General features: G+C 40.7%; 1 protein-coding gene across 3 annotated transcripts in view; it reads right to left on the reverse strand.

The window, feature by feature from the left end:
* The window catches only part of Oga (O-GlcNAcase), a 43506-nt gene that overhangs the window by 20162 nt on the left and 10073 nt on the right, over positions 1 to 13271 (reverse strand). For all 3 annotated transcript variants that reach the window (XM_006988199.4, XM_076563188.1, XM_076563189.1), the window contains 5 exons: positions 9553 to 9650; positions 6802 to 6932; positions 4994 to 5165; positions 3385 to 3483; positions 1357 to 1641 (listed from right to left, as the gene is read on the reverse strand). In XM_006988199.4, the coding sequence (XP_006988261.1) occupies positions 1357 to 1641; positions 3385 to 3483; positions 4994 to 5165; positions 6802 to 6932; positions 9553 to 9650 (785 nt within the window). The remainder of the gene's footprint in view (positions 1 to 1356; positions 1642 to 3384; positions 3484 to 4993; positions 5166 to 6801; positions 6933 to 9552; positions 9651 to 13271) is intronic.

Below are 13271 nucleotides of genomic sequence, written 5' to 3' on the forward strand. Positions count from 1 at the left end.
TCATAAAAGTCCACTAAGTACCAATAATGAGACGGCAATGTTAATTAAAAGCTTTACACCATCCTTTGAATAAAGAAAACACACCTGAGTCTTCAGGTACTTACAACTTCATTATCAATAATTCATTAAAGTATAAGAAGAGAAACTTAACAGTCTTGCTTTTGAGCATCAAGTCTTTTCTTCTTTCCCTGCACAGCTGAGTTTGGCTAATCTAACATCTGTCTTAGAAGATGTGGAGTTAAATGCCATACATGCAGAGGAATGGAGAGAATACTCCTAATTGTGTCTTTTACTGGGGTCAAGGAGACAGCAATAACCAAGCCATAAAAGAACTCATTAATTGGGGGGAGCAGGCAGTGCTGGCACACCTTTAACCTCAACACTTGGGAGGCAGAGAAAGGCAGGTGGATCTCTGTGAGTTTGAGGCCAGCCTGGTCTAAAGAGCAGGTTCCAGGACAGCCTGGGCTCCACAGAGAAACCCTGTCTCGAAAAACAAAACAAAATTTTCAAGAGGGGTACAGAATGAGAACAGACGACATACCACACAACCTTGGCATACTACAGAGATCAGAGGGAACTGTGGAGTCAGTTCTTTCCTTCCATTATATGGATAACAGATTCTCAACCTCGGGTTGCTAGACTTGCACAGCTACTACCTTTAATCCACTAAGCCATCTTGCAGGCTCCAACTTCAAAATTTTTATGACCAATATTTTCCCCTGAGTCCATGACCCTTTATGTGCAGCAACTCTATTCGATTCAGCTCAAATACCTGTCAAATTGCTTATCAACACTTCAGGCTATCCTTCTTTCCACTGGTACCACTCTGTAGATAAACATTATCTTACTAGAAACACTATAAATCCTGCGTGTCTTCTCCAACCTGCATGTTTTTCAAAAGTAGGTACTTTAATTCCTTCCACTCTCACTCTCACACCAGGAAGATGCATCTGCCATACAATATAATTAAATGCATATCAATAAAACCCAACATTCTCACTTAAAACTCTATTTATTAGGAATCCCAGCACTTGGGAGGCAGAGTCAGGCAGATCTTTGTGAGTTTGAGGCCAGCCTGGTCTACAGAGCGAGACCCATGAAAGGCGCAAAACTACACAGAGAAACCCTGTCTCGGAAAAACAAACAAACAAAACTCTATTAGGAACTTTGAGGGGAAAAAAGACTTGTCTAAAGCCACTCAGGGCTTTTATTATATATTTATGACTCACTAAGAGAAATGAAAACACATTTTAATAAAAGCTTTAACTGTGATAATAAAGGAATATATACTTACCAATAGCTCCAGTTGAATATACCTCTCCCCTAAAAGTCCATCATCAAATACAGGATACTTACTCATCACTACATCCTTTCTAACTCCATTCATGTTTGATTTGTACCAAGTGGCAAGGGTGTGGATAGCAACATAGTTAGCTTCAAATTCACAATTGGGATTAGTCAGCACTCCCTTTAAGCGTGGGATGAGTTCTGTGGATCTTCCTTTGTAGGGACCCAGAAACAGCCTCTTCTGATCATAATCATTAGCGTGGATATTATCCCAGATCACTGGAGCTCTTTTGATGATCTTAGAAACCTCTTCAATAGACTCCACTGGAATTTCTTTTGAAACAACTTTGGGACCTAAAAATAATTTGTTAAAGAATTTCCTTATTTGGAGAACTTTCTATGTGGTTCTTTAAAAATCTACTGTAGCAAGGCTAGACAGAGAGATGGATCAGTGGCTAAGAGCATTTGTTCTCTTGCAGAGGACCTGGGTTGGGTTTCCAGCACCCACATGGTGATTCACAAGCATCCTTAACTCCAGTTCCAGAATCAGATGATCCCTTCATGGGCACCAGGCATACACACTAGGTGCACATACACACATGCAAGCAAAGTATACATAAAAAATACAATGAATCAGCCAGGCGGTGGTGGCACACGCCTTTAATCCCAGCACTCGGGAGGCAGAGCCAGGCGAATCTCTGTGAGTTCGAGGCCAGCCTGGGCTACCAAGTGAGTTCCAGGAAAGGTGCAAAGCTACACAGAGAAACCCTGTTTCGAAAAACCAAAAAAAAAAAAAAAAAAAAAAAGAATCTAAAAGGCAAGTTTGACAATCTGAGATCAATCCCACGACCTATAGGGTAGGAGAACCAAATCCTACAAATTGTCCCCTGACCTCTACATGCGCACACACACACATAAACAATAAATGTAATAAAAAATGTAAAGAGATAAAACAAGGGCTGGGAAGGCCAGTGACATGGCTCAATGTATAAAAATGCTTCACTGCCAAGCCTGGTGACATGAATTTAATTGCCAGAACCCTCATGGTAAATGGCTTCAGCTCCCATAAACTGTCCTCTGACCTACATACATATGCTATGGGGGATGGGGGGGGCACACACATACAGTCTCTCTCATAAATCAGTCTAATAGGTTTATAGAAAATAAGGGTGGGGGTGACTCAGCTGATAAAAGCACTACCCCAAACTTAATGACCTAAGTTTGATTCCCCAGGACCCACATGGTGGAAGGGGAGCAATAGCATCAGAGGCTATTGACTTCCACACACGTGCTGTGACACATGCAATTATACACAAATACCACATACACAAGACAATTAAAATGCTTAAAACTTTTAAAACACATAAGCAGCTTTTACATGTTTTCCTTGTGTACACAGTATCCTGTAAATTTCTCTCTCCACCCATCTCCATCCCCCCGTTTTTTGCAGCGATGGGGATTAAACCAGGGTTTCGTGTGTAGCAGGCTGATGAGATTCACTACTGAGCTTATAAGGATGGCTTCAATCTCCTGATTCTACTTTGGTCTCCCAAGTGCTGGGACAACCAGTGTGCACCAATCTCACCCAGCTGCTCATTTTTTTTTTTTTTAATTTTCCTGTTTTTTTGTTTTTGTTTTTGTTTTTGATACAGTCTATGTAGTCCTGGAACACACTATGTAGACCAGAATGGCCTTTAACTCAGAGATGCACCTGCCTATGCCTCCCAAGTACTGCGATTAAAGGTGCACAGCTTCGATTCTCTTTCCTAAACTAGCATAGCAACATATCCTTTTACTCATTTTATAAAGCAGAAGTTCCCCAGGAGTCTAGGGATCTAGCTAAACTGGCAAGAGTTGTTAGTCGTTTGGCCCTCAGCAACACATAAACTGGGTATACTGGACACAGCTCTATCTCCAGCACTCAGGAGGTAGAAACAGGAGGATCATTAAAGTCAAAGTCATCCTTGGCTACACAGCAAATTTCAGGCCTGGAATACAGGAGACCCTGTCTCAAAAGACATAAATATTCACCTAATAAGATCAATCAGTTGTTCTTTAAGTCCTATAATAAAAGTTATACAATTCTTGAAGACTTACCTGTCCAAAGCACCTCAATTCCAGGCAAAAGTTTTTCACCCACAGTCCTTAAGTAAGGAGACTGAGAAACATTTGGATAACAGAAAGTGCCACAATATTCTGAATGCAGAGGGGGAGAAAATTAAGTCAGGATTGAAAGGGTCACGGATTGGAACTGAGAAAAATGCTTAAAAGCTCTATATTATCTTTATTCCAACAGTAAAAGGCTCTTTATCACACATAAAAGGGGTAAACTTAAGCAGATGTTACAAATAATAGTTTATACAATCAGATATTCAAACTGAGTGATGGGCCTACTTGTTCTCTTAACTCCAGAGCCCATGGCAGAAATTCACAGAAGGCCACTCTAGGCTAGACATACTGACGTCACAGACCAGCCTTCATTAAATGGCGACTGAGTCTCTTTTTTGTTTTCTTGGGGAACAGGGTCTCTAAGCAGGCTACGCTAGCCTCAACCTGGCATGGTTCTCCTTGACCCTGCTTCCCTAGCACTTGGATTACTGATATTCATCTTCATGTTTGTTTTTAAAAACAAAAAAACCCAAGTTCTTCCTATGTACCACAGACTGACTCAGCATCAAGAGAGCCTGTACCTCAAAAACAAACAAAATCCTGAAATTTTCAGTAGTAGTATCAAGACATCCTTATAATCCCAGTCATTAGAAATGTATTTATTTTATAAGATTTTACATAAATTTAAGTTTTTTTTTTTTTTTAAAAAAGCCTGACATGGTGATATATGCACATCACCCCAACTTTAATCCCAAACTTGCTAGCCTGTGACACATGAGACCAAACCAAACACCCCCACCAGCAAAGAATTCTGAAGAAGTTATTTCTTACAACTAACATCTCTTCCTGCAAAACAAACAAGTGAGCCAGGCAGTGGTGGTTCACACCTCTAATCCAGGCAGAGGCAGAGGCAGATCTGAGAGTTGGGGGCCAGCCTGGTCTACAGTGCAAGTTCCAGCACAACCAGGGCTACACAGAGAAACCCTGTCTCCAAAACAAAACAAAAATGTGAGTCAAGTTTATGGAGGTGAATTGTGGGAGGTGAAAGATTAAAACATTTTCAATGGAAGAAAATTAAGTGACACAGTGGTGACCTTCTCTATTCTGACTACTAGAAACAAAACGCCGGTGAGTGGAGAAGTGCAAGGGCAGAAATCCATGGGCAGAAAAGGGAACGAGGAGGAGGGAGTGAGACGTGAATAAGTCAAAATCATGTAAATTCAATTTTTCCCTCAGTTTTCATTTGATAACACGATTCTCCTCCTTTAACCTGGACAAGTAATGTTTACACACTTCTAATACTCACAAGTACATAAAATCTCCAGCTTACTTTGGTAATATGAGGTCCTAAATTTTTCCTATATAAGACTTTGAGAAATGTCTTCTAAAAAAGTATCGCTTTTATACATGAAGGGAAGGCTGTAATAGGTCCAGTACAAGGATCCTTTTTTTTTCCTTTGGTTTTTCAAGACAGCACTGGTTGTCCTCGAACTCACAGAGATCCACTTGTTCTGCCACTTGAGTGCTGGGATTTTCCACCATGCCTGGCTTACATGGATCCAAGACTAACTAAATACTGAGTTATTACATACAATACCTGTAGGACAGAACAGGAACGTTTCCGGCTCTCCTAGGTACTGATAAATTTCATTTGTGATAGAGACTTGTGCATGTGCAAAAGAACTGAACACCTCTTTGTCTGCTGCACACATATTGTGGTCAATGTCATCAAAGAGCAAAGCAAATGACCTGCACCCAAACTGTGAGACCTTAGAAAAGAAAAACCAACACGATTATTAGTTCACCCAGAGAAAGGAAAAATATTTTAAATATATACTAATAGTTATCTCAAAGTCAAATATTTTCCTTGGAATATCAAAGCATATCTGATCTTTTTACATTTTCATTGGCAGCAATTCTAAGTTAATATAGCCAGTATCTTGAGACTCAATTTTCATTTTGGACTAAATGGAATATACGTTCCAACAATGTTTATACAAGGCAACCTATGCTAGAAGATGCAAGAAATTCATAAAATTATAGAAGTATGAACAAGTATATTCAATCTATGAACTGGTTAGGCCTTGTTCAAGTCTTGGAAAGCACACTAATCCTAAACAATTCCTTTTCAGAAAGGCCTAACTAGGCATCAGAATGAACACTATTTGATTAACAGGTAATTAACCTCCTCTTAAAAGTTCTTTCATGAAAAGTTATCTTAAAATATGGTTATTGAAGCTAGAGCCTGGTAAACACAGAGCCATGCCAAACCCAACCTTACATTTTTTAAATTAGTGTGTAAGTGAGTACGCACCACACTGCACATGTGGCCGTCACACCAAAACCTTCCAGGAGTTGAATTCTCTTCTACCTCGTTGAGGCGGGGTCTCTACTGCTGCCATTGTGCTATGTACTACTACAAGCTAGTTGTCCCAGTGAGCTTCTGGGTAATTCTCCTGCACCCACCTCCAATTTCTTAGTTGGAATGCTGAGATTACAGATTCAAGCCACCGGATCCAGGTTTTTAATGTAGGCATCAAGAATCAATCTCAGACCTCCAGGCTCCTGAAGCAAGAGCTTTACTCACCAAGGCACGCATGGCTCCTAGTTTGCATCTTTCTTTAGGATCTATTTCATGTGCATGCGTTGGCCTGTATGTATGTCTGTGTACCACATGCATGCTATGCCCGTAGACACCAACAGAGAGCACAAGATCCTCTGGGACTGCAGCCATAAATAATCATGAGCTGTCATGTGGGTACTGGGAACTGATCCCAGGTCCTCTGGAAGAGCAGCCAGTGCTCTTAACCACCGAGCTGTCTCTGCAGCCTCCTTCCCCTTTTTAAGAGAGGATCTCACACTGTAGACCAAGTTGGCCTCAAATTCTTCGCAATTCTCTTACTTCAGTCTCTCAAATGCTGAAATATAATGAGTGGCCACACAAAGCTTCTACCTTCAAGTTTTACTAGGCATGTCAGGGCACCAGGAGGAATCCCTGCTTAAAGAATAAAGCATGTGGTGGCAGCCCACACCTTTAATCCCAGCACTCAGGAGGCAGATCTCACTGGTATTCTAGTTAAGCTTTTTTTTTTTTTTTTTTTTTTTGGGTTTTTCAAGACAGGGTTTCTCTGTGTAGCTTTGCGCCTTTCCTGGAACTCACTTGGTAACCCAGGCTGGCCTTGAACTCACAGAGATCCGCCTGGCTCTGCCTCCCGAGTGCTGGGATTAAAGGCGTGCGCCACCACCGCCCGGCTCTAGTTAAGCTTTTTGACTGACAATATTTCTCTACCCAGAATTATGAAAGTAATAGCTACAGAAATAAAGTATCAACTTCCTTTTAACACCATAACGCAATTAAGAAAACTCCATTTCAATACTGAGTCAGGAAAAATAAAAAAGAATTACCTGGTCCAATTTGCGTTTCAATGTTGATACTTCCTTGGGGTTAGAAAAGGTGATATCCAATCCTGGTGAAATAGCATAGATGAATTCTATCTCATATTCTCGTGCAGCAGAGATGAGCGTCATCAGTTGCTCTAAAGAACAGAGTTGTAGTTTTAGGAAGCAACACAGAATGCTAAAAGAAACTTTCTAATTGAAGAAGTTATTTCTTCCAATTTATAGTAAAGGTTAAGAATTAAAATTTAGAAAGTATAAGTCACAGAAGTTTTTTTGTTTGTTTGTTTTTTTGGTTTTTCAAGACAAAGTTTCTCTTTGTAGCTTTGGAGCCTGTCCTGGATCTTGCTCTGTAGACCAGGCTGGCCTTGAACTCACAGAGATCCGCCTCTGCCTCCCGAGTGCTAGGATTAAAGGTGTGTGCCACCACCGCCGTAAATTGTCAATTGTTTTACTGACACAAACCATTTCCATTTCCCCTAGCATCTAAAGGTATAAGGACTTTTGGGGGGTGAAGGAGTGTATCTGAGCAACTGATTTAATAATTCTAATACTTCATCATATCTATAGAAAAAATCAGATTTTAGCCTTTAAAATGATAGGCAATTTTTTGAAATTTAATACATTCTTATTATGTATCACAGGACTTATCTCTGAATAAAATTCAACAGTATAAGATAGTCACTTAACTGTAGTTTGAATAGTGATCATGTAAAATCGCATTACCAACACCATCAGAAAATACAGGTATGTTTACTGACAGAGACTAGGAACCAGCACTAGACAGAGGTAGGTAAGTGTCAGTGGCTTCACCACAATAAGAGCACTTTCTGCAGTCACTGTCTTAGCTCCATCCATAACCATCTATCATGTTAGCTAAGCATGTAGTATTTAATTCTAAGTACAAGATGTTTATTCATTCACTAAGTCACTAAAGAAAAGTGCCACTGGTCTGATTTACAAAGAAGCCCACCTCTGCCTCCCAAACCCGGAATTAAAGGTGTGTCACCATGCCTGTGGCAGCTTGAATAAGTAATGGCCCCCACAGGCGTCTATGTTCCCCAGTTGGTGGAACTGTTTGGGAAGGACTAGGAGGTGTGGCCTTGTTGGAGGTGTATTACTAGTGGCCAGCTGAGATTTCAAAAGCCCACATCATTCCCAGTTGCTCCCTCTGACTCACGCTTACGAACCGGGGTGTAATTGCTCAGCTCCCGCTCCAGCCTGCCCCCACTCCTATGTTCCCCAGCATAATGGTCATGTTCTCTAACTCTCGAGAACTGTAAGCCCCTACTTACACACTTTCTTTTATAAGTTGTCTTGATCATGTTTTGTCATAGCAATTGAAAATTAAGACAATGGCCCCCCAAAATTAATTACATAAAATATGATTTATCTTGATTAAATTGAAGAGTCCCTCAAATTTGTACTTAAGGCAGGTGGTCTTATTTCTTTCTCCAAATCCTGTCTCTGGATTTGGTACTTTGCCTAGTAGTTCGTGGTCCAAAGACCTCTAACAGAAATAAAGAATATGATCTCTGACCACAAAACATGGAGTCAGACTGGCACATCTATGAACCACAATCACAACTGTGACCTTATTATGCCACTTTAAATCTTCTCTAGCTCACACAGACTAGCTACCAGACAAGAGGAGAAACTACTCATAAACTAAAATACAATTTTTTAGTAAGAGTCTAGTATAACTGCCTTAAAACAGTCCCCTCACTCACACATATAGATGAAAAAAAAAATTACCACCAGGCCAGCAAGACAGCTAAGGATAAAAGTACTTGCCACTCAGTTGCCTTTAGCCTACTGGCTATGGGTGGGTTAGGACTTCTGTTGTTCTTTTCTGTGTCGAACACACAGATTGCAAGCCCAGTGCCACTTTGAGATCTTTGGCAGCAATTAACCATGCAGCTCACACATGATTGAGCCTGTATGATAATGAGTATTCAGAGACGAGTAATACCTGGGGGGCGCTCACCAACCTAAGACAGAGCGCCTGTGTGGCCTGGGCAGACGTCTCCATGATGCGTAAGGTGACCTGCTGACGTTCCACACAACCTAAGCCAGAAGCTCACTTTCTAGTAAAAGGGGGACCTGTAAGGCCCTGGCCCCCATTTTTGGATAACTGTTGCCTTGCTTGCTGACCTTGACCTGGATATCCTCCCTATGCTAATTCCCTGCCAGGTTCCACCCTCCTGAATGCTTAATTCTTTGTCTGTATATCCTGCATAATGGGCGTTAATAGCTTAGATGCAAGATTGTAAAACATGGGTAGCAAACTTCTGCCCTCTTGGGTTCTCCCATTGTGCTGTAAGCCTGTATTTAAGACCTCCTCCCTCCTTCAATAAACGACATTCGGCAAAAAATAAAAATTAATTAATTAAAAAGTACTTGCCATATAGTCTGACAGACAGAATTTAATCTGAGACCTTCAGTTAAAAAAAGAAAACAAGGGGCTGGAGAGATGGCTCAGAGGTTAAGAGCACTGACTACTCTTCCAGAGGTCCTGAGTTCAGTTCCCAGCAACCACATGGTGGCTCACAACCATCTGTAATGAGATCTGGTGCCCTCTTCTGGCCTGCAGTCACATATGCTGTATACATAATAAATAAATCTTAAAAAAAACAACAACTACATACTTAAGCACCTGCCTGCACATGTGTGCAAGCCAGGGGCATACATACATGTATGTACACACACACACACACACACACACACACACACACACACACACACACACACAAAGATTACCAGCTTCTTCCACTGAATACATCTCTCGCCAAAACATCCTATGTTTGTAGTCATCTTTTGGAGCATACAAGTACGTATTTAATTCCCATTTCTGAAGCCTTAAGAGAAAAGAAAATTACAGATACATTAGTAGGCAACATTAATAGGCTATAAACCTCAATTTTCATGTTTTTGTGTGTGTGTACCTCTATCTCATGACAAAGCAGTAATATTCTACTGATAAACTTTAATTATCGATGGAATTTTTAAAATTTTATTTAGTTTTATTTTATGTGCATTGGTGTGAGGGTGTCAGACCCCCTAGAACTGGAGTTACAGGAAGTTGTAAGCTGCCATGTGGGTGTTGGGAATATGGGAATTGAACCCATGTCCTCTGGAAGTGCACTTAACCACTGAGTCATCTCTCCAGCCCTTAACAAATTAAAGAAAGATCACAAAGTACACCATCATACTAAGTCTTAAAAAAACATAATTCTGAATAAAGGAGACAAATCCCCAAACCTGTTCAATTTCCCCAGGAAAAGTTTGAAAACCACTACCCTAGGCAAAGATGTTAAGGATTCTAAGAGAACAACTCCTGCTATGATAACAGCCTTAGCCAACTGTGGGCGCCATGGGCCCTGACCCCCGACTGTGAGTGGCTGTAGCCTTGCTTGCCTGACCAGGTGTCCTTCCTATTCAGATTCCCTGCCGGTGTCCTTCTCACCTTAGGATCATCGGAGAGCTTACCGGAGGTTCTTTGTTCCTACATCCTGCTTGTGGTGTAAACAACTTAGGTGCATCCTGTATTTGGTGTAAACAACTTAGATGCAAGTATGCAGAACTTTGGGTCTAGAATGTAGATCATTGGTAGCGAACTTCTGCCCTCAGGGGATCCTCCATTTGTGTTGTAAGCCTGTATTTAAGGTTTCTTCCCTCTTTCAATAAACGGCATTCGACATCCAAACGTACGAATGACTCGCTGTCTCTTGTCTCTATTTTTTAATCCGCAGCCCTTCGCTCAGACATGGTGAACGGTTAGTGGTAACGCAGGCGCTACTGCTACAAATGGAGGTTCCTACCGAGATCTGAGAAAGAAAGGACCAGCTGACGGACACTCTTGGAAGGCCGGCCGGCATTTTACGGTAAGAGTGGATTGGAATGGGTACAGCTGGCTCACAGTCAGTTAATTGGACTGTTGAAGCAGGAAGGTACCAAAGTTAAGAAAGGGCAAGACAGCTAAGATTTTAAATAAAAAAAAAAGAAAATGTTCCCAAAAGAGAAGAGGGAAGGAAAGGAAATTTCCCGTTAGAAATGGGAGAAAAATTTTAATCAAGAAAAAAAGGATTTTCCCGGTAAAAAGGGGAAAAATTTTTGAAACTAGGCCTAAAGATTGGGGCCCTGTAGAGGAAAGATAAAGGAAAGAGAGAAGCCTCTTCCAGTGGTAATGGAGAATGTAAAGACTTTTTCCAGTTGTAGAGTTTTCAGGATAGCTGAAAACTCTTGAGGTTTTTCTTCCCGCCAGTGCAGAGCGGCAGCATCTGAATTACAAAGAATCGGCAGGTAGGCCTCATTGTTGCTGGCTGGAGAGCAAGCAAGCTTAGAGGTTAGAAGTTTTGCTGTCTGTTTGCTTAATTTAGGTTCAAATGTTTTTTATTTTTCCCTCAGAGTGGGAATAATTCAATATTTAGGATCCCTTCGTGGGAAATGTTTTTCTGTTTTCCCTTATGGTGGGAATAACTCGTTATTAGGTTGTCCCTTCATGGGAGTAGGAAGTTTAAACGTAAATTTGTGTGTGCCGGGCGCGCCCAGCGGCTGTGGCGGACAAAGGCGTGCACGAGATAGCCCGAAGCAGCGGGCGGACAGGTACACGCCGGTGGGAGGCAGAGCCGTGATGGAGTGCGGCCCAGGCAGGTGCTGGCAATAGAGCCTGAGCACTGGGCAGAGCCAGCGAGCTAAACCTGGGAAGGGACTAGTGCTAAAAGTTTAAACGGGGCCTAATTTCTGGTGAAATATGGTTTCGGTCAGGACATTGAATGCTAAGTCAATGCTGTTTAAATAAAGGATGTTCTGTTCTTTTGATTGTCTTGATAAATGTTTGGATGAATGTTTGATCCTCATGGTTGAAAAACTAAAGGAACAAAATTCATAATTTTGAACTATATATTAGGTATGGTCTTGTCTGTTGATCATTGATTGTTGATCATTGTTGATCACTGAAAATTTGGCTCTGCAATTTAAGTTGCTTTCTAGAAATTCTTGGTTTAATTTTATAAAAATATAACACCTGAAATGGTTTGGGTTGTTAGCTTATTAAATAATGCTGCTAAGAAAACCCATAAATAATAATCTCTTCCTGATAAAGAGGTTACAAAATTATTTTTCCAGTAAATAAAATACAGGTATATTGTTTGGTCCACATTGTTAATAACTGGCTATTTGTGTTAATGTGTTACTTGAAATCTATAAAAAAGAATCTTTTTAAGATTTTATAAAAATACTCAAGAGTATTACCTAAAGTTTACCTTTTCAAATCCTATAGAAATTGTATTTAATGCTTTTATAATTGACATATGTAATAAGGACCATGAAAACAAAAGCTGGTGATAGAATTGCTCAATTATTATTGCTTTCATATTTTAAATTCAAAATGGTGCCGATATATAAAACTAGAGGCTTTAAAAGTACAGGGAAAAAGGTGTTTTAACAAACAGTTACCAATGATAAACAGCCTAAATTAAAAATAAAATTATGTGGGATTGAGATTGGAAGATTATTGGATTCTGATGGTATATATATGTATAATTTCACAAAAATCCTAAGATCCCAATTGGCCCCTTAAAAATTCTACCTCTAACCAAAAGGTATTGGCACAGCTCAGAGGCCATTACAGAACAGGCTACTTTTAAATTGAAAGGATGAGAAAGGTCATACAGGAACTTTTCAACCCTTTGTGCTACCTAACATTCCAGTAAACTTGTGGGGACGGGATGTGTTAAATGATATGAGAACGGTGCTTACTACACAGCCTGTACAACAGATGCTGAAGAGTCAGGGCTACTGCCCGGACAAAGGCTTAGGGAAAATGTTGCAAGGAGACCCGCTCCCTGCGGCAGACAAAAACTGTGTCACTAGGGGTCCTGGCGATACTAGAGGATTAGGGTCTTTTCCATAGAGGTCACTGCACAGCAGCCTTCAATAATACAACCGATAAAAATCACTTGGAAGAGTGATGACCCTGTATGGGTGGAGCAGTGCCCCCTTGCTAAGAAAAAATTGGAGGCTGCGTATGCATTGGTTAAGGAGCAGTTAGATGCTGGACATATCATTCCTTCCACTTCACCTTGGAACTCACCTATATTTGTTATTAAAAAGAAATCAGAAAAATGGAGGCTGTTACAGGATCTTAGAGCTGTAAATAAAACCATGCTTCTCATGGGAACAACACAGCCTGGCCTGCCTGCCCCTGTGGCAATTCCTAAGCATTGGCACTTAATTGTGGTTGACTTGAGGGATTGTTTCTTCACCATTCCTTTGCATCCCGAGGACAGTCCTCGCTTTGCTTTCAATGTTCCTTCAGAAAATCTTAAGGAACCTTATCAGAGATATCAGTGGGTGGTATTGCCTCAAGGAATGGCCAATAGCCCTACTATATGTCAAATTTATGTGTCTTTGGCCCTAGCTCCAGTTCGAAAAGCTTTTCCAGATGTTTATATAATTCACTATATGGATGATATATT

Source organism: Peromyscus maniculatus, chromosome 1 (assembly GCF_049852395.1).
Source record: "Peromyscus maniculatus bairdii isolate BWxNUB_F1_BW_parent chromosome 1, HU_Pman_BW_mat_3.1, whole genome shotgun sequence".
Taxonomy (NCBI): Eukaryota; Metazoa; Chordata; class Mammalia; order Rodentia; family Cricetidae; genus Peromyscus; species Peromyscus maniculatus.